Genomic DNA, 22,396 nt, shown 5'->3' with positions numbered 1-22,396 from the left:
GAATTCAATGAAAATGATGGCTCAGTGTTAAGAGGAAAGTTCATAGCACTACATGCCTTCATAAAGGAACTGGATATATCACAAATTAGCAACTTAGTATCACACCTAAAGCCTCTGGAACGGAAAGAAGCAAACACACCCAAGAGGAGTATGCTGCAGGAAATAATCAAATCGAAGACTGAAATCAATAAAATAGAAACAAAGAGAACCATACAAAGAATCAACGAAACAAAGATTGGTTCTTTGAGAAAATCAAAAATGTTAACAAACCCTTATCCAAACAAACCAAAAGTCAGAAAGAAAATATCCAAATTAACAAAATCGGAAACAAAAAGGGGAACATAACAACAGACACTGAATTAATTTAAACAATTATTAGGTAATATAACAAATACCTCTTTATTTTATTGCTTAAAATCATTTTTGGTTGGTTTTGGTTTTAAATTTATGAGTTTTTCTACTGAAATTACTTTGTTGCATATAGGTGAAGAACCAAGTTTTCATTCATAAACTTACATTCACCTTATCAATATTCACTCGAATGTGTTTGAACAAATACAAGGGCAAACTGTTCTTGATGAAACCAACACTAACATACACAATTCCTAGAAATTCCTATACTTTCACCTCACTTGTTTAAGAGAAAGAGTAAAATTTATAATCTTAAGCTTCTATACTCTACTCTCAGTTTAACAGTAGTCATCACAAATCACTAATTTGATATGTATCTGCAGTGATTATTTGTTGACATGTATATCAATAACTTTCATCATTGTGTTTTGTGTGGCATTTTCTTTTCTTTTTTTCTTTATTAATTACACTTTATTCACTTTGTATCCCCCCTGTGGTTCTCTCCCTTCTCCTGTCCCAATCCCTCCCTCCCTCCACCCTCTGCATGCATGCCCCTCCCCAAGTCCACTGATAGGGGAGGACTTATTTTCCTTCCTTCTAATCCAATGGAAAATATTTTCTTTGACTTTTTCACCTAACAGTGTTACTTAAATTTTTACCCTGTTTCTAAATATAAATATTATACATTTAGTTGCACTTCCACCACAAAACAAAAACAAATGCAAAACCCTGTATATTATATATTCACTTCCTTACTAAGACCATCTGAAATGTTTCTCATTCTTCACCTTTGGGCACAGTTAGCTTGTGATAAATCATCATACCCACCAATGTGAAAACTCCTGTTGGATGTAAGTCAAGACGGAGATGGCTGGATTATGGAATACATCTATTTTTAATATCTTTAGGTACTGCCAAATATTGCTTATGGAATTAACTAATTCAGTGATTGAAAAAAATTTCATGAATATAAAGCAATTTTTGTTGGCCATCACTCATGAAATTGCATTTCAGATTTTGATTCTTCTCTCTTCTGCTAACTATCTTGTAATGACTATTAATAATTTGGGATTTCTTAATTTTTTCTTAGATTAATTTATGCATTTGCAATATTATAATCTGAAGAAAGGGAAATATCAATTTATTGTGTAGCTATTCTCATATTACCGCAGTCAAAGATCTTCAATATGAAACTTCAGAATGAGGTAACAATAAAATAACAGAAGAAAATAATTTTATTTTTTATGGTTGATAAGCTCTTACTACATAATGATTGAAACATATTTCTTAGATTTTCAGTTTTCTTCAGAAAGCTTCAATGTTATGATTGGCAACAGGGTAAGTATACCTTTTCACTTTTGAATTTAGCCAAAATGTCTTCTCAGTGTCTGTCAGTCATACTATAAAGTAAATATTGTGTTCAGTGAAAAACTTGGTAGTTAAAATGACAGCTCTCTTAGAAAAGTGGACTTTCTGTCTTTTTTTTTTTTTTTTTTTCACAAAATAAGCACCATATTTCACTATGGAGAAGAATGGTTCTTTCATCCACATTCCTAATTCAGTCATGCAGACTTAAACTCCTGGGCAATATCATATACTGTTTCATGAAATATTTTTGACTGAAATTGTTTCTTTTCACTGTGAATGTTTGACAATGCCAAAGATGAGCTCACAGCCTAGGAGAAGATATACTGCATGATCAAAAGCAAGATCAATGAATACTAATTCAGCGGGGTGGCCCTGTCAATACACAGACCTTGAATATCACCATCTCAGAGAGCAACAGAGCAAAAAGTAACTAATATATCAACACAATTATGAAAGTAATTTTAACTTAATGGATCTTCCGTTTGTACCCAGGCTTGTTATCAGCTTTTCATCACAGTAAATCCACCTTAGGTAATTGGTTTGCAAGGTAAAAAGCTTTATTTTGATTCACACTTTTGAAAGTCACAGTATATACTCAGAGGACCCTTTTGATTTGGTGGTTGGGTGATACTGAACACTATGATGAAGAACAAGAGGATATGCTCCCACAGGGTGGGAAAGACAGCAGGCTTCCACTCCATAAAACTCCAGCAAACCGAAAGTTCACTAGGCCCAACTTCTGACTTCTTAGAGTTTTCTTCCACCTCCTCAGAGGGACACACACTGTGGATTAAATATTTAGCAAGGTATATGTTGAGAATAAGCCTGTGAGGGGTTATTCTAGACTCAGATGGGAGCACCAGAACCCTCAGAAGTCTATCACTCCTAAATATTAGGCTGCTGGGTTATTGATTGTTTCTTTTATAAATAATTGTATTTATATATGACAGCACTAGTTTTCAGGATTTCGAGATAAATGGGATAAGTGATATTACACAGGAAATACAAGATATAAATTATGTAATTTGCCATGACTTTTTTCCTTTTAAAAGTAATGCTCATAACTTAAAGATTTACTTATGAGGATTATTTCCTTAAGTGCTTTGTATTTCTGTCCTAAGGCCAAAAGAATCTTAGCCACATAAATTAACACCCTTCCTGAAGATTTTAAAGTCATTTGCCAACTCATCATGTTTGCATGTGACTCCCTTATGTATTTCTGGAAAGTTAAAAAAAATTCTTATAAATTCTTTGGTCTTATAAAGCTTTATTCATAAAGATCTTACAAAGCCAAGGAATATCAGGCATCTCCAACTCTTTTTCAGTAGGCTATCTTTTGGCAAATATTTCAGGCAACCATTCATACAAGCTTTTGACACCTTTTTAAAAATTGTGCAAGCTTCCAAACTAAACCCAGAATCTCCACTGAGCAAGCCCATATCAACAAACTCAGCCTAATCTAGTTTCATATTCCTTCCACCATTATCCCACACTCTTAAAATGCATTCGTACACAAGCTTCCCAGACTTCTGCTTCAATAAATAAGCAATAATTCAATAACTTGCATTAAGTCCTTTAGGAGGGTAGCACACCTCCTCACGGACTATACATTCTACCTTCCCTATAGGAACCTTCTTAGTCTTAAGTCTGGTGATAGTTCTGGACACAACTGTTGATGGGCTCTGAGGGACAGCGGTATTTCTCCTTCAGAGAAAGTCACTGCTGCTTTAGCATACAACGTGGGATTAATTTCCTCGGTCAAAGGTGAAGAAGGTAATATTTCAGAGGGTGGAAATGAACATAGAGCTACTACTTCAGGCAAGATAAACTCTTGAAAGTTGAGGGTTCAAGGTTCTCAGATTCACTAGGATCCTCCAACACATCCCATCAAAAGTTAGAGGATACCATTCTTTAACAATTAATACCTTTACTTTAACTGCTGGCTGCCTATTTAGCCAAGATTTGAATTTTCACTGTAATTAATTCAGCCAACCTTATAAGGCTTTGATCTGATTTTCCACAACTTGAGCTCTGTGGCTAATGGAGAGAAGTTCTCTTCCAGGGAACACTTAGAAATCTTTAGACTGTTTATATGCATCTGGAAAGAGTCATTTATCAGTAAGTTCATCGTTGTCTATCATCATATTATGAGATGATAGAAGTTGTTAGTTTTTTTTTGTCATGGAACTTATACCTATCCTTTGTCAATTTATCCAGAGATGCTAAGAGAAACCATCTTCTCCATTTTCCTCAAACTGTCAAATGCTTCATTTACAGGGTCACCAAATCCATTGCTGCACAAAATCGGTAAATCAAATTCATTTATCTCTTTAAGTCTGTAATATAGTTCACAATATGGGCTTTCTAAACTCTCTCAAGCCGCTAGAAGAGCCTTTAGTAACTGGAGCGGGTTCAGTAACTGCAGGTGTTGGCAATCTGAAAAGCCTATACCAGATACTTAAAAGATCGTCTTTGTTGCTTTAGAACCACTTCTGGTATAAAAATCTTTATTATTCAGGGTTTTCTAGATAACAGAACTTATGAAATGAATATCTATGTGTAGAGAGAAGATTTATTAGGATGAGTTACCAGCTGTGGTCCAGCTAATCCAACAATGGGTGCCTTTGAATGGAAAAAAAGTGCAATGATCCAGTAGTTGCTGAGCCCATGAGACTGATGTCTCAGCTGGGCTTCAGTATACACTGAAATCCTGAATAAGCAGGGTCTAGTCAGTGAATAGGCTTGTTAGCTAGGTGAAGGCATGGAGTCAAGGAGCAAATGGTTTCTTCTTCCATGTCCTTATATAGGCTTCCAGCAGAAGATGTGACCCAAATTTAAGGTGTGTCTTTTTGCCTCCAAATCCAGATTAAAGAAACGATATTTCCCAGCTCAAAAACTCTGTATTAAAAGAATGTTTTCCTACCTCAAAGATTCAGATTATAAGGGAACCTTCAAATTAAGTAAGAATCTCTCACAGATGTGCCCTCCATTTTTGGATTTTAGCTAATTCCAGTTGTAGTCAAGTTGCCATCCAAGAGTAGCCATCACAAACTATTGGCAACATCAGGACAAATGTAATTTTCTAGTGTTTATGAGGAGGGTTTATCTTGATTTAGCAAGATCTTGTTTATAAAAGACTGGCTTTAAAACAGAAAGAAATCATTCTGCCCTTCCCATTTGCTGAAGCAAGAATTCAGAAAAAAAAAAAAAAAACCTGGCACTCCTCTACCTACTTCCCAGTGATATTCATGGACATAATGCTAGCTTATATGCATCTCATAGTCCACTTAGAGTGGGACATTATAAATTAATGGAACTTTACAGAATTGAAGGAGGTAAACAGAGAGTCATTAGTCAGTTCATTTAAGAGCACTACTTGAGAATAGCTAAATTTGGCTAGTGAATATATTTTTTACATTTTAGTGTATTGTTTTTAGTAAATTTCTCATAGTCTGAGAAAGATAAGCATAATGTATTATACAAGCTTTGTAATATTTAATATTGTTTCCAAGGGTTGATTCTTGTAATTAAATTTCTGTGATAATTGCAGACAATAATTCTGGGTTAAGATGTGTCTAGGTGAAAAGGTCTTCCACAATTTGGGGATTTATCTAAACTGTATAGCCAACTTACTATTGCTTTCAAGTGAATGAAGCCTAAACCATTCAGTGGCAAGTATTTTCTGCCAGGGATTGTATAGAAGGTCATGTGACTTGTTCCCTAATTTATACTGCTTCAATAAGATCTTTAATAACAGGAAGGTGGTTCCATTAGCCATTCTAACTGGCTTCTGAAGTATAGTCATGATAACCTTAAAATTGCAAGGAGATCTCTAGGACTGTGGTACCAGGTTAAAGATAAGTATTTGTGAAGTTAACTGTGTGTATGTTTATATCAGAATATCCATCAGTTGCTTTCTGGGACCACATAAACATGAGATGAACTTATAGTCAAGGAGAAGACATTTTGTGTGTTGAAAAGCAAAGCATATTCTCTAAATATAAAGGCAGATAGGCTATAACGGATTAGTAGAATTACCTTAGTAGACCCTCTCTATGTTAATATATAAAGTAGAAGGGCATGACAATACACTTGCCTGGTATGTGTGAGGCCATGAATTAAATACATTTATACTTTTTTACAGGACATGAAAAAAAGAAATGTAATCTTGTGATAGCATGGCTATGTAAATGAGATATTTCGTAAAAGTTTTTCAAATTATGCTTGAGTTTGCACATATAAATGATTGCAGACCTAATGATAGAAGCAGCCTGATATAAAATAATTATAGAATGGGACATATCCTTTGAAAACATTTTAAAATACTTCTTCTCTCTGACCATTTAATGATATTTTGGTATATGCACAAATAATATAAACCATTCATTATCCAAGAATTAAGGGAAGAACCTCTTTTTTTAACAATAATTGTATTATTCTATTACTTTATTTTTGAACTTTAGCATTTACATACTAAAGTGCACATGTGGAGGTTGGAGGACAACTTTTGGTCAGTCCTTTAACCATGTAAGTTCTAGGGTCAAAATCTGGTCACCAGTCTCTGTAAACAGTGCCATTGTGGTAGTCAGTGCTTTAACTATGTAAGTTCCAGGATCAAACTCTGGTCATCAGTCTCTATAAACATTGCCATTACAAACGAAGCCATCTCACTACTCCAGAATTCCTTCATCTCTGTGTCTTCCTCGCATGTAGAGCCAAAGCAAGGATGGGGACTCATTGCATGACATCATTCCCATTAAGTGGAGATTAAAGAGGGAAATCCACAAATACGGAGTGAATTCAAGCCAAGTGTCAAGAGTAGATAATGAAAAACAAACTGATAAGTAAATAAATAAAATCCGCTAAAGGAAGGAAGAATACAGATTGTAGATTTATAGACAGAGTTCTAAAAGTAAAAAAAAGAGTACATAAAGGCCCAAGAGCTGTGAGTTAAGCTTGTCTTGGCTTAGCAAAGCAGATGATTAATTGTACAGGCACTTTAGCCTCTCCACTCTTTTGTGTAGTCATTCACTGAACAAATGGTTACTGATCTCATAATTCCTGGCCTGGCGGATATGCACATTGCAATTCACATTGATGAATAATGCAGATATAATTACTGTTTACATGGAGGTGTGTTTATTATACTATAGAGGATATAGAAACTGAACAACTGAAAAAACAAATAGTTGGAAATGCCATGAAAGCAAACAAGTTAAGAAATCTGTATGAAGAATGGGCTTTGTATTGGTCCTTATGCCTGATTTTTCGATGGAAATATTTAAGCCAAACATTCGAAATGAAGGTAAACTGAATCTTGAAAAAATATTTTAGAGGAAGGTATAATGCAAAGGTTCTGAGAAAACAATACAATAGAATTGGTTTTTATCACAGGAGAAAGCAATTAAAATAAAACAAATGTGACTGGGTATCTGGAACTCAGTGTGAGTAAAGAATGGGTAAGTGGTTAGCTATGGTCTGGCCATGACCTTAAGCAAGTATTTGGAAAGCTCTTACTTAATAAAATGTTTTGTTCTATGTAAATCAATTTAAAAGAACTGACTAGGTCTCATGGTAAGAATGAAATTAAATAAGTACAAGTTCTACAAAGAGATGATGGCAACATAGACCAGGGTGGTAATGCCAGATTAGCAGAAACAGAAAGATTGGTTTTATATTTTAGAGATAGTGGGAAAAATATTTTGCTGTGTATCTCTATATTGAGAGGGGACATTTAGATTGGAAAAACAAGGCCCTTATCCCATTTTTATTAATTTTATTTAACAATTTTGTGTATATGCGGCAGTGTGATTTCACTCTCTCACCCACTCCCTGTTGTATCTCCCACTTATGTCCATCAATGTCTCCACTCTGTGAATGCATTATTAGCAAGTCATATATTAACAAATGATAGTGCCCCCAAAATTCATCTTTAATCAGTGCTTGACTATTGATGGCCCATTTCTTTCTTTCTTTCTTTCTTTCTTTCTTTCTTTCTTTCTTTCTTTCTTTCTTTCTTTCTTAAGGTCTAAATAGAGAACCCAAAAATTTGTATAGAGTAGGCAAGTGCTCTCCCCCTGAGATAAACCATTGGGTTTCTTCTCATCCAGACCCAGTTCAGGCATCCACAGCTACTGTGAATTCCAGATGCAAAGGCTGTGTGTTGTTCTGAGAACGGCCTTTGATATTCTTTCTTTTTATCTTACTTGTACTTCATTCTTTGCCTCTCCATCATGCAGTGCTCCCTGAGACTTAGAGAGGTGCTATAAATGACATACTTAATGTTGATCATTCATTCTTTGAGCACTTATTCTCAGCAACTTGAACAGCAATGAGTCTTGGAATTCATCACTGTTCACTTGAAGGGGAGGTTGTTTCTCTGATCTTGAGAGTCTGGTTTTCTCTGTGTACTCGTACACACGTTAAGATGGCAGTAATAGGCTTACACTGAATGGTGGGGCAACATTAGCTTGTGCCTACTCAACTCTCTAATGGGAAAGCAGCAGACTACAAGAGACTGAATTTTATCTGCCTTTCTTTCCAACAGACTTAAGTTCAACTTTTGCTCACAAAAATAGCTGGGAATTTTTTATTAGTCATTTAAAAATAGAAGTTAATATAAAATTATAACTCCTCCAAAAAAAAGAAAGGAAAGAAGGAAAGAAAAAAAGGAAAGGAAAAGAAAGGGAAAAGGAAAAGAAAGGAAAAAAAGGAAAGGAAAGGAAAGAAAAGAAAAGAAACCTGGAACAATCCGCAGCCGCGACTGGAGCGGCAGAAAAAGAGATTTAATTTACTTGATTTTCTGTGGTTGTTGGTTGTTTGCTAGCCTCACAGTGATGGAAGCTGCACGTTGTTCTGGAAGGGACTGAGGAACTGCTGAAAGTCTGGTTCTCCAGACAGCAGTCCATTGCAAGCCAGGGATCTGCAGGGATCTGTGATCTTCACACCATCCCAAGGTCTGAGTGGGATGTCCTATTGAAGGATACGCAATGCTCAATCATATGTGTGACAAAGACTCACAAGTAGGAAGCTTATACACTCAGTAAGAGCAGCATGTTTGTCTCCAAGGGATATTTCATTTTGAAAACAGGTGGTACCACACTCTTATGGAAAGCACCGGGTCCCCTGTTAAATCTTGCTAGGGCTTACAGTGGTTTGGACTCAGTTTGAAGCTTCTTTTATTCTCCTAAGAATTTCATGAAGCCTTATCTCTAGGGGTACCCATACTAGAATTTCTAGGAAAAAAATTAAATTTCTTAATGCAATTTTTCTAAATCTAGCATCATATTGTATGGAACGTGTGAATTCTGACTCTTGCTACCTGTATTCTTTGGATTTTCCAGAAAGCCAAGAGATCAATCAGCCAGCTCAAACCCTGGAAATTTTGATGAGTGAGCTTGACCCAGCCATTATGGACCAGTTCTACATGAAAGATGGTATTACTGCAAAGGATACAGGTTTTGTCACTGATGCAACACTGTTCAATCCTCGGGGCTACTCAGTGGATGAAATGAAATCAGATGGAACACATTGGACTCTTCACAGCCCTACAGAAACAAAATTTTCTTATGTTAGCTTTGAAACAAGACTAAGACAGACCTCCTATAATGACCTGATCAGGAAAGCTGTGAAAGCCTTCAAGCCAGGAAAATTTTGGACCACCTTTTTCATTAATCAGAGTTCTATATGTTCCATGGTCCTTTCTTCACCCCAGAAGATTGAAGGTTTTAAAGGTCTTGATAGCCAGAGTACTATGTTCAAGGATTACAATTTTGTTTTTACCAGTTGTGCTAAGATACAGCAACATCAGTAGAGTTGATTAAGAAAAATGAAGAAGAAAAAAAAAAAAATCAAAATGAGAAGACACACAGAAGGAGGTGGCTGCTTTCTAGATGTTCATACTGGGGCCGTGCTCTCCATGACCACCTCTTTGTAGCTGCAGAAAACCCTAGGCGTAATGATAGTGTAAACATTTTGAAGTGTATGCATTATTATACCAAGGAGTTAGATATCTTCCCTCTGCGTTTAGGTGTTCTTTGCCTCTCTAGCTGTGGAACTGAAGTGCGTGGAGAAAAGAACATTGACTGCATGAATCTTTATGACCCTTGTGAAAATGATTCAATTTGGTTTACACACAGTGTAACATTTCTGCAGGCATCATCACAAGTCCCCCACAGACCAGGCTTTCGTCCTCATTAGATGCTAGCCTTAGCTGACTATCTGTGACTGTTTTATTGCTGCCAGAGTTTATACAGCCAGTTACCTCCACTTTCTAGAGGATATTCTCTACTAATGCTATTCAAAACCAAGTGTTTTATGCAACTCAGTAAAAGTTTTTCTTCCACAAGTTGAAAAGAAATGGAATTATGAAGCTATGTCACTTTGGCTAAACAGCAATAACCAAATTATTTCTATGGGCTATGGTCCCACACCAATGATAGATTTACAGTATTAGCCATGGATTCTCTTCTGTGGAGTGTTCCTCAGATCCAGTCAGAGAGCAGTTAGTTATCTTCTTAAGCATAGCGCCACTATTATGCAAGTGCATATACATTGTTTGGCAGAGATTTTTGGTTTTTGTTTTTATTTCCTCGGTTGGTTGGTTTTGTTTGCTTGTTTGTCTGTTTGGTAGATTTGAGGATTCCTATTTGTTTTTTTTTTTATTTTTTTTTTTATTTTTTTTTTAATTTTTATTTTATTTTTCTTTTTAGTTACATTTTGTTAACTCTGTGTCCCAGCTGTATCCCGCTCCCTCATTCCCTCCCCAACCCCACACTCCCTCCCTGGTCTCCTCCCTGCCCCTTTCCAAGTCCCCTGATAGGGGAGGACCTCCTCCCCTTTCATCTGACCCTGTTTTATCAGGTATCTTCAGGGCTGGCTGCGAAGTCCTCCTCTGTGGCCTAACAGACTGCTCCTCCCCTGGGGTGGGGGTCAAACAGCCTGCCCTTGAGATCCTATTAGAAATAGTCCGTGTTCCCCTTACTTTGGAAAACTACTTGGTTACTGAGCTACCACAGGCCACATCCGAGCAGAAGTTCTAGGTTATATCCATAGATGGTCCTTGGTTGAGTGTCAGTCTCAGAAAAGACCCTGTGCCCAGATATATTTGGTCCTTGTGGAGCTCCTATCCTTTCCATATCATACTAACTTCCCTTCTTTCATATGATTCCCTGCACTCTGCCGAGGGTTTGGTTATGAGTCTTAGTGTCTGCTTTGAAACACTGCTAGGTAGAGTCTTTCAGATGCCTTTTGTGATAGACTCCTGTCATAAGTTCAATGCACATCCCATTTGTCTTTCTAAATGAGGATTAATCACCTTCGCCTGTGTCCACTTTCTTGATTATCTTCTTTAGGTGTGTAGATTTCATTATGTTTATCATGTCTTGTAGGTCTATATAAGCGAGTATATACCAAGTTTGTCTTTCTCCTTCTGGGATACTTCACTCAGAATGATCTTTTCTAGATCCCACCACTTGCCTGCAAATTTCATGATTTCTTCCTTTTTGATTGCTGAGTAGTATTCCATTGTGTAAAAATACCACAGTTTCTGTATCCATTCCTCCGTTGATGGACATCTGGGTTGTTTCCAAGTTCTGGCTATTACAAATAAAGCTGCTATGAACATGGTTGAACAAATGTCCTTGTTGTGTACTTGAGCAAATTTTGGGTATATACCTAGGAGTGGTATAGCTGGGTCTTGAGGTAGCACTACTCCTAGTTGTCTGAGAAAGCGCCAGATTGACTTCCAGAGTGGTTGAACCAGTTTACATTCCCACCAGCAATGGAGGAGGGTTCCCTTTTCTCCACAACCTCTCCAGCATGTGCTATCACTTGAGTTTTTCATCTTGGCCATTCTGATGGGTGTAAGGTGATATCTCAGGGTCGTTTTGATTTGCATTTCCCTAATGGCTAATGAGGTTGAGCATTTCTTTAAGTGTTTCTCTGCCATTCGACGTTCCTCTTTCGAGAATTCTCTGTTTAGCTCTGTTCCCCATTTTTTAAGTAGATTACTTGGTTTGTTGCTTTTCTGCTTCTTTAGTTCTTTATATATACTTGATATTAGCCCTCTGTCAGATAAAGGGTTGGTGAAGATTCTTTCCCAATCTGTAGGCTGTCTATTTGTTTTGATGACAGTGTCTTTTGCTTTACAGAAGCTTTTCAGTTTCATGAGGTCCCATTTATTGATTGTTGCTCTTAGAGCCTGTGCTGTTGGTGTTCTGTTCAGGAAGTTGTCTCCTGTGCCAATGAATTCTAGGCTGTTTCCCACTTTTTTTTCCAGCTGATTTAGAGTATCTGGTTTTATGTTGAGGTCCTTGATCCACTTGGACTTTAGTTTTGTGCAGGGTGATAGATATGGATCTATTTTCATTTTTCTGCATGTAGACATCCAGTTGGTCCAGCACCATTTGTTGAAGATGCTGTCTTTTTTCCATTGAATGGATTTGGCTTCTTTGTCAAATATTGAGAATTCATAGGTGTGTGGGTTTATTTCTGGGTCTTCTATGCGATTCCATTGATCCTCCTTTCTGTTTCTATGCCAATACCATGCAGTTTTTATTACTGTTGCCCTGTAGTACAGCTTGAGATCGGGAATGGAGATACCTCCAGATGATCTGTTGTTGTACAGGATCGTTTTGGAGATTCTGGGTTTTTTGTTTCTCCATATGAAGCTGAGAATCTTTTTTTCAAGGTCTGTAAAGAATTGAGTTGGTATTTTGATGGGAATTGCATTGAATCTGTAGATTGCTTTTGGCAGGATGGCCATTTTCACAATGTTAATCCTACCAATCCATGAGCACGGGAGATCTTTCCATCTTCTGAGATCTTCTTCAATTTCTTTCTTCAAAGACTTGAAGTTTTTCTCAAATAGGTCTTTCACTTGCTTGGTTAGAGTCACACCAAGGTACTTTATGTTGTTAGTGGCTATTGTGAAGGGTGTTGTTTCCCTAATTTCTTTCTCAGCCTTTTTGTCTTTGGTATACAAGAGGGCCTCTGATTTTTTTGAGTTGATTTTGTATCCTGCCACTTTGCTGAAGGTGTTTATCAGCTGAAGAAGTTCTCTGGTTGAATTTTTGGGGTCGCTCATGTATACTATCATATCATCTGCAAATAGTGACACTTTGACCTCTTCCTTTCCGATTTGTATCCCCTTGATCTCCTTTAGTTGTCTTATTGCTCTGGCTAGGACTTCAAGTACAATGTTAAAGAGATATGGAGAGAGTGGGCAGCCTTGTCTTGTCCCTGATTTCAGTGGGATTGATTTAAGTTTCTCTCCATTGAGTTTGATGTTGGCTATAGGCTTGCTGTATATTGCCTTTACTATCTTTAGGTATGTGCCTTGTATCCCTGATCTCTCCAAGACTTTAAACATAAATGGGTGCTGGACTTTGTCAAATGCTTTTTCAGCATCTAAGGAGATGATCATGTGGTTTTTCTCCTTCATTTTGTTTATGTGGTGGATTACATTGATGGATTTCCGTATGTTGAACCACCCTTGCATTCCTGGGATGAAGCCTACTTGGTCATGGTGGATGATATCTTTGATGTGTTCTTGGATTCGGTTTGCAAGTATTTTATTGAGTATTTTTGCATCAATGTTCATAAGAGAGATAGGTCTGAAGTTCTCTTTTTTTGTTGGATCTTTGTGTGGTTTAGGTGTCAAAGTGACTGTGGCTTCATAGAATGAGTTTGGTAGTGTTCCTTCTGTTTCTATTTTATGGAATAGTTTGTGGAGAATTGGTGTTAGTACTTCTTTGAAGGTCTTGTAGAATTCTGCGCTGAAGCCATCTGGTCCAGGGCTTTTTTTGGAGGGGAGACTGTTAATGACTGCTTCTATTTCCTTGGGAGATATAGGACTATTCAGTCTTTCTACCTGATCTTGACTTAATTTTGGTAGATGGAATCTGTCAAGAAAGTTATCCATTTCATTTAGATTTTCAAATTTTGTGCCATATAGGCTTTTGTAGTAAGACCTAATAATCGTTTGGATTTCCTCAGTGTCTGTAGTTATGTCCCCATTTTCCTTTCTGATTTTGCTGATTTGTATGGTTTCTCTCTGCTTTTTAGTTAGTTTGGCTAAGGGTTTGTCTATCTTGTTGATTTTCTCAAAGAACCAGCTTTTTGTTTCATTGATTCTTTGGATAATTTTATTTGTTTCTAATTGATTGATTTCTGCCCTTACTTTGATTATTTCCAGCCGTCTGCTCCTCTTGGGTGTATCTGCTTCTTTTTTTTCTAGGTTTTTCAGTTGGGCCATTAAGTTGTTTGTATGTGATGTTACAGATTTCTTCTTGTAGGCACTTAGTGCTATAAATTTTCCTCTGAGCACTGCTTTCAATGTGTCCCATAAATTTGGGTATGTTGTGCCTTCATTTTCATTGAATTCTAGAAAGTCTTTAATTTCTTTCTTTATTTCTTCCTTGACCCAGCTGTCATTGAGTAGTAAGTTGTTCAGTTTCCATGTGCGTGTCGGCTTTTTGTTGTTTCTGTTGTTGTTGATGTCCAGCTTTAGTCCATGGTGGTCAGATAGTATACAAGGGATTATTTCAATCCTTTTGTATCTGTTGAGGCTTGCTTTGTGACCAACTATATGGTCTATTTTGGAGAAGGTTCCATGCGGTGCTGAAAAGAAGGTGTACTCTTTTGAGTTTGGGTGCAAAGATCTGTAGACATCTATTAGGTCCATTTGATTTAGGGATTCTGTGAGTGCTTTCATTTCCCTATTTGGTGTCTGTCTGGTTGATCTGTCCCTCGATGAGAGTGGGGTGTTGAAGTCTCCCACTATTAAGGTATTAGGATCAATGTATGATTTAAGCTTTAATATTGTTTCATTTACGAATGTAGGTGCTCTTGTATTTGGGGCATAGATATTCAAAATTGTGATGTCCTCTTGTTGGATTTTTCCTTTGATGAGAATATAGTGGCCCTCCTTATCTTTTTTGATTAACTTGGGTTGAAAGTCTATTTTATTAGATATTAGGATGGCTACTCCAGCTTGTTTTCTGGAACCATTTGCTTGAAAAACATTTTTCCAGCCCTTTACTCTGAGGTAGTGTTTATCTTTGTTGCATAGGTGTGTTTCTTGGATGCAACAGAATGTTGGGTCCTGTTTCCGTAACCATTCTGTTAGCCTGTGTCTTTTTATTGGTGAGTTGAGTCCATTAATATTGATAGATAATATTGACCAATGCATGTTAGTTCCTTGTGTAATGGAGTCGATGATCTTACCTTGTTTCATTGCTTGTTTTCTTTTCATTTTTGTTGGGACATTATCTGTATGCCCTGTTTTCTTGGGTGAATTCGTTTTCGTTGGATTGGAGTTTTCCTTCTAGTATCTTCTGTAGGGTTGGTTTGCTGTATAGATATTGCGTAAATTTAGTTTTGTCATGGAATATTTTGTTTTCTCCATCTATGTTGATTGAAAGCTTTGCAGGGTATAGTAGTCTGGGTTGACATTTGTGATCTCTTAGAGTCTCCATGATGCTTGCCCAGGCCCTTCTGGCTTTCATAGTTTCTGATGAGAAGTCTGGTGTGATTCTGATAGGTCTACCTTCATATGTTACTTGGCCTTTTTCCCTTGCTGCTTTTAATATCTTTTCTTTGTTCTGTAGATTTAGTGTTTTGACTATGATGTGACGTGATGTGTTTCTTTTCTGGTCTAGTCTATTTGGTGTTCTGTAGGCCTCTTGTATATTTATGGACATCTCTTTCTTTAAGTTGGGAAAATTTTCTTCTATGATTTTTTTGAAAATATTTTCTGGACCTTGGAGCCTGGAGTCTTCTTTTTCATCAATTCCTATTATTCTTAGATTTTGTCTTTTCATAGCATCCTTGATTTCTTGGATATTTTGTGATTGGAATTTTTCTGATTTTACTTTTTCTTTGAGAGAAGTATCAATTTCTGCAAGTGTGTCTTCAGCTCCAGAGATTCTCTCTTCCATCTCTTGTATTCTGTTGGTGATGCTTACTTTTGTGGTTCCTGATCTTTTCTCCAAGTTCTCCAGCTCAAGAGTTTTCTCACTTTGTGTTTTCTTTATTGATTCTAATTCTGTTTTCATGCCTTGCACCATTTCTTTTATGTGTTTGAATTTGGATTCCTGTCTCTCTACGATGGACTCTATTTCTTTGTTCATTTCCTTTTTGTATGCCACTAATTTCTTCTCTACTTGTGCCTCTATTTGTTTGGCTATGTTTGCCTGTGTTTCTTTAAGGGTTTTGTCTATTTCTTCTTTCTTTACCTCCAATTGACTGGCCATCTCTTTGAAAGATTTGTTCATTTCCTCCTTATGAGCCTCAAATAATTGAGCAAGCATGGCTTTAAGGTCATTTTCCTGTGCTTCTGATGAATTGGAATATCCATCGATTTTGGGGTTTGCTGGTGAAGTCATGATGTCCTGATTTATGTTGGAAATGTTCTTTCGCCTACCCCTGGCCATTGGCTTATCTGAGACCTTCCCTGTTTGTTTTTGGATTCAGCCGATCAGACTGGTACTGTCTCTCTCTCGAGTCTGGAGAATTCTTCAGGAAGTTGAGAGAGGTCCCGTGTCCTTAGCGTATGCTGAGGACTAGCTGTACCTGTGGGAGGAAAGTACGCAGGCGCAAACAGAGGCAAATGCAAGCGTGCGTGCGTGTGTGTGTATATGTGTGTGTGTGTGTGTAAGTGGGTGTGGGCGTGTGTCTCGAGGGACAGAGTGATGGCTAATGTTGAACCCTTGAGTGTGTGGGAGGGGCTCTGCAATGTATATGTCGCAGGCGCTAGTGATGATCGCAGCGCAATTTCTGGCATTAACTGCCTTAACCCTCAATTAGACCCACCGAGCAGGAACTTCAATGTTCCAAGTGCCCCTCTGTTTCCCAAAGTGGGTATATGGGTGGGAGGGGGTTCGATGCCTGGCTTCTGTTTTAGAAGAAGCCAGGATCAGTGGAGCTGCAGATTCTCAAGGGTGCACTCACTTACAGGCAGGACACTTGGCAGAAATCGGCGTATCTGGGCTGTCTGCTCTCTGGTTTGGCCCTGCTTCTTTGATGTGCTCCGCCAGTTCCGTGCTGCTGTCACTGCCAGGTAATGAGGTCTTGCTGCAGCTGGAGATTTCAGGGTGGTCACGTCAGTGGGAATCGGGGTAACCAGCCTTTCTGTTCTCTGGTTTGGCCCTGGTTAGTCTTAAACTGGAGGGCTGATGTGCCCCGCCAGCTCAGTGCTGCTCCGCCGCCAGGTTAGAAAGTCCCGCTGTAACTGGAGACTGGGTTGCTAGTCCAGATGCTTTCTGGGAAGTCCTGGGGTCTCTTTACTGTGCTCTCCAGGCTTCGGAGGCCCAGCGCCTGGTGTGTCTAGCTTGTATGGCGTTTCTGTCTGGTTTTGGTGAGTATATAGCGTATTCTCTGTCACTGTGGTATTGGGCGGGCCGTACCGTCAGTGATCGCGATCCTGCGGAGCTAGTATGGCGTCTAGCAGACTCGGGCCCTGGGAGGATGGTGCAGCTGCCGCGCGTGAATCTGGGGCTCCGAGACACAGTACTGTTGGCCTTTGCCGATAAAGGACTTGGGGCTCAGCCTCAGTGGCTGCAGGCCCCAGGCAGTTAGGTCTGCGCTGAGAAAGGCGAGTCCGCTGTGCCGAGGAGGAGGAGGGAGGTCTGGGGGAGGGGAGTGCCGAGAGATCAAAGGATCGTTTCTCACCTTCCCCAAACAAGTCCCTGGGTGACCCGAGACCAAGGTTTTCACCTCCGGTGATGTTCCCTGTTGTTTAGAAAGTCTCTCCGTTGTTTCCCTGGCTTCAGAAGTTCTTCCACTCATCAACTCAGAACTTTTTCTCTTCCACAGCTTGGAAACTGTGTGTGCTAGTCGCCATCTTGGCTCCGCCCCCCACGAGGATTCCTATTTGGATAAGACTGTAGATGCTGTATCTCCCTCCACAGCCTGCATAGTAACTTTTGGGGCTAGGAAAAATAGTCTGGGAAAAGGAAGCTTGTACTTCAATCCCAGCTTTATTTTTCTATATTATGTATACATTGTATGTGCTACATTTATCAATAAGGTCTTATTATCTATTTCTCATGGCCAACCAAGAAGAATAGTAAAAACCTATCTGTTTTTTGGAGTCTCATGAGCCCTTCAAGTTCAACAATTCAAGTGAGTATCCACCTCTGGTACTTTGCTTGGTTGTTATATAACCAACAGCTGCTGGAAGCAACATTTTTCTAGCCTTGAGGGGTTATCTCTCTTTAGCCTCTTTTTTTTCCCCATAAAAATAGATTATATTTTAACAGTTGGTTAGAGCATAGGTTTCCATATGCCTTTGTCATATTCTCTTTCTTTAATTAATTCTTACCTAATCATCTCTTGTATTCCCAGATGCCCTCCTTGCTTGAAAGTATCTCTCTGTGTTTATATTACCTAATTCCATTCCCACCTCTCCCTTACGAAATTTCCTTCCCAACGGTTTCATTATAAAATTGTAGCATCTACCGGAACTCTAAATTGAATCCATGATATTGGTAATTCCAAGCTAACACCTACATATGAGGGAGAACATATGGCTTTTTTTTCTCTGAGCCTGTTTTACCTCACCCACTGCATTTTTTTCTTACCAGTTTCATCCATTTATACGCAAATTTCATTTTTTACAGCTGAATAGAATTCCACTATGAATATGTGCCATTTACATGCACATTCATGAGTTGATGAGAACTATGATGGTTCCATTTCCTTGCTAGTGTTTTTTATAGCAATGAACACAAACAGAAAGTATCTATATAGTAGCATATAAGAGTACTTGGGTACATGTCCAAGTGTGAAATAGCTGGGTCTTATAATTATATTGCTAGGGTTTTTATTTGTTTGTTTGTTTGTTTTAGATCTTTATATTGGTTTCCACAGTGACTGGACCCACCAAGAGTAAGTGAGTATTCCTCTTTTCCTATATCCTATATTACATCAGTTGTTGATTAGTTCCTGACTCAGATGAGAGGTAGTCTCAACGTAGTTTTAATTTGAATCACCACAATGACTATTGATTATGAAACTTTAAAGTGTTTACCAGACATTTTTTTTCTTCATTTGAAAATTTTTTGTTCATATACAGAGTCTATTTGTATTGATTTTCCTTTTGGTATTCTTTTGGTTGTTGTAGTTTAACTATTCTAGATATTGTCTGTCAGATTTATTTTAAGATGTGCCTAAATAACTTACCATCACAGATATAGACACAATTCTACATAAGCAAAAAAGTTTTAAAGAACATTTGAGCAAGAGTCCTTTCTGTATTAGTTTCAGAATTTATATTTGTCTGTAGAAATATTAACATCAATATTTTAGTATTTGAAGGTTCTTTGTCTTCTTCAGGAAGATAATAAAAAAATTGAAGTTTTTAAAGTAAAAATACAAAAATGAAAAATTAATTTGAACTTTATACAAAGAAATATAGGCCATAGTTTGGTAACATTTTATCTGCTCTAACCAGGTGTGTGAGCAACAATAACATTGTCTTCTTCAAGATCTTTGTGGTTCTAGTCAAGTCTCCACAATAAAATACTAGCTGGCCTGTTTAGGTTTTCCATCTCAATTTTCTAGTCAAAGATTAATTAATATAATAAAACCTGTAGAGAACTTTCCACAAGAGAGATTTTAGTAGAGCGGTACAGATAAAAGCTTGATTATAGAAAGATCAAAAGAAATTGGAGTAGAGAGAGTCAATGATTAGACACATCCTGAGAAGAATTTACTTTCACAAAGAACAAAGTGTAAGTGGGATCAAGGACAGGTTTTATTCTTGTTTTTATTTTGCTTTATAAGACAGAACTATAATAGCATGTTTATGGAAATGATTGTGTAGGGGATATATTTGGTACAGAACAGCTTGTCTCCGTAGAGCAAAGTCCTTGGGTGGTAAGACTGCAGGTGTTTTAAACTTAGCACAGTAGTTAATCTTTGATGAAACAAGACTTCATAGAACACAAAAACAAGTTTGAATTTCATGGGTCAGAGATCAGGTTGAATGTTAATGCTGATCAGAAAATGCGATGTTGGTTTCTGAAGATCATGTTAGGGTTTAATTTCTGGTGACCACAAGTTTCAGAAAGACAAGAATAATTGGGTTTATTGTTAGCAGAAAAAAAAAACAACCAAACAAACAAACAAACAAACAAACAAACAGAAAATCATATTTGAAATGGAGGGAAAGAGAATGAAGAATCAGCGATTAGACTGGCATTCCACATTCCATTTCAGCATTGCCACTGATATTGGCAAAGCTGAAAACTCTGGTAAGGAACCACATGTTTATAAGAAAAAAACAAAAGGACAAGTGGCATTAGCAGGAAATCCGGGATGTTGAGAAGAGTGAGTCCCATATCAACTTGAACCTGGTGAAAATGTTTTCAACATGGAAGACATACACTGCTATGAAGGACAACTCCTTATTCCGGAGTCAAAGATTGAGCCTAGAAAAACAAAATCCAGAGCTTGGTAGTAGCAAACATTTTAGCATTGCTGGGGTGTTTGGAATACCCACATTCTCCGGTCTAAGACTGAGAACCACAGTGGTATCTTCTCATAAATGGAATAGAGATCAGGGTGTCTTCTAATGTCTGGCTATAGTTTTAATAATTAGTAAACAGATAATGTGAATTGAAGTTCAATCCAATTATGGGCTGTTTTGGATAATGGGAAATCTCAAGGGAGAGTCACTGCAGAGACTAAATATAAATTCAATGGGTTTGTAGTTCTAACCCATATTTTATAGCATTAGAGTTCTATATAAATATGTACACACATGCTTGTTACCTTAAACATCTACAAGGATTAATAATCCTAGGTTACACGTCTTTTTTTTTTCCTCAGTTGCTCTCCATACATTTTTTTTCATTAATAAATTAATTTACTTTACCTTCCAATCTCAGATCTCCTTCCCTCCTCTCCTACCAGTCCCCCTTTCTCCCCTCCTCTCCATTTGCTGCCCTTCCCTTACCCCTCGAAGAAGGGGAAACCTCTCATGTATATCAACTCACTTTGGCATATCAAGATGCAGTGAACGTAGGCGCATCTTAGCCTATCGAGATTAGACATGGAAGCCCAGCTGGGGAAAAGGGACCCAAAGGAAGGCAATGGAGTCAGAGACAGCCCCTGCTCTAGTTGCTAGGGCCCCATACGAAGACCAAGCTGCACATCTGTTACACATGGATTTAGACATGTCTTGATCAGAAGTAATCAATAATATGCAGGGCAAAATATGCCCAGATGCACCCAATCTGGCATGCTGTTCACTATTTCTTTTATTCCTATTAATTTATCAAAGCATAGAAAGATTGAAATGGATGAATTTGGTTATTTTTTTAACAGCTGAGACTTTAGTTTAGACCATTTCTCCCTAAGAATACTTATAATATGTATTTTATGAACTTTCTCTTTGTATATCTTGGGAAACATACATTATTTGCTGGGTTCTATTGTTTTCAGTTCCAGAAATGAATTATTGGTTCTATTTTGATTTTAGTTCTCTCCATTCTTTCTTTTTGAATGCATTATAGTTTTGTAATACGTGACATTGTGATTTGAAAGCAAGCATAGCCTCATTATTGACTTGCCGTGACATAATGAAATTTAAAGTGATACTTCTACTTCCTCCATACCCTGGAGTAAAGCCTCCATTAAACTTTCTGATTTTGGATATAAGATTTCAACACTGCATTCTTGTTATGTATGGGTGTCTCTGAGGTCCACAGCACTTTAAGGTTCCTCGGAGAGCCTTCCTCGGTTAGCACTTTGCTTTGAATCATGTCATTGATGGCCACCCATGAATGGAAGCAAGCAGGAAGGCAGAACTGGAGGCTCACTGGAGAGTTATCTTTACTTTACAAAGCAGATTTTCCCTCTGCAAACAAACAGAGGTTAGTTTTCATATTTTTTTTCTACTTGTGGAATTGGTGAACATGTTGTTTTATCTCATCTATCCTGTTTTCTACAACATTTGAAATACTTCAAATATTTAAAAATTTACTTCTCACCAACTAAAAATGCAGTAAATATGTACTGTACCTTCTCTTTTATTGTTATAATGAATCTTCTGGCTGGAGCACCTAATGTAAAAACTTGGGGAAGTTAGCAGAGAACAGGGATTCTGAAGAGCTGCCTTGTGGATCTGTGTCCGCTGGTACCCTGGAGAGCTGCCTTGCAGATCTGCCTCCCCTGGTACTCTGGACATGTGGACATACAGCCCTCTTAGCTTATTTTCTGACATGCTGTTTTGTGTGGGGTGGTGGATTTTTTTTTTTTACTTTTATTTTTTTATTTTAGTATCTGGCCCATGATGCTGAACCCAGATGGAGCTTTTGTTCCTCTTGTCAGACACAATTTGTCTGCTGGTTTCCTGCTGTTCTATTGCTTAGCCTTGCGTTTGAGATTATCCAATTTTGCTCCCTAGTTTACCCACTTGGATGCAATCTAATGCACTGACATTTTAGATTTCCAAACTCTCCCTAGTTCCCCTATAGCCTGCCTTTCTTGGCAATAGCTCAGCTGGAACGATAATGACTTTACTCTTGGCTTCTCTGCTTGGCAAACTTGAGTTTCCCTTTCTCCATAGATGGCTTTACTGAAATATGACCCTGGCTGGAGTTGAAGACATTGTGTTTGTAATTATCTGAAGTTTACCATTGGTAGTGAGGTATGCTATGGCCAGCCACAC

General features: G+C 37.8%; 1 protein-coding gene across 1 annotated transcript; it reads left to right on the top strand.

The window, feature by feature from the left end:
- Positions 1-6,954: 6,954 nt before the first annotated feature.
- LOC129681018 (S-adenosylmethionine decarboxylase proenzyme-like) lies at positions 6,955-9,532 on the top strand. Its single transcript, XM_055612904.1, has 3 exons — positions 6,955-7,024; positions 8,582-8,676; positions 9,038-9,532. The coding sequence occupies exons 1-3, from the start codon at positions 6,955-6,957 to the stop codon at positions 9,530-9,532; spliced, it is 660 nt and encodes a 219-aa protein (XP_055468879.1).
- Positions 9,533-22,396: the final 12,864 nt, after the last annotated feature.

This window comes from Psammomys obesus, unplaced genomic scaffold (assembly GCF_907164565.1).
Source record: "Psammomys obesus unplaced genomic scaffold, mPsaObe1.curated_primary_1811, whole genome shotgun sequence".
Lineage (NCBI taxonomy): Eukaryota > Metazoa > Chordata > Mammalia > Rodentia > Muridae > Psammomys > Psammomys obesus.
The sequence above is the reverse complement of the archived record's forward strand: the minus strand, read 5'-3'. Positions and strand labels throughout refer to the sequence as shown.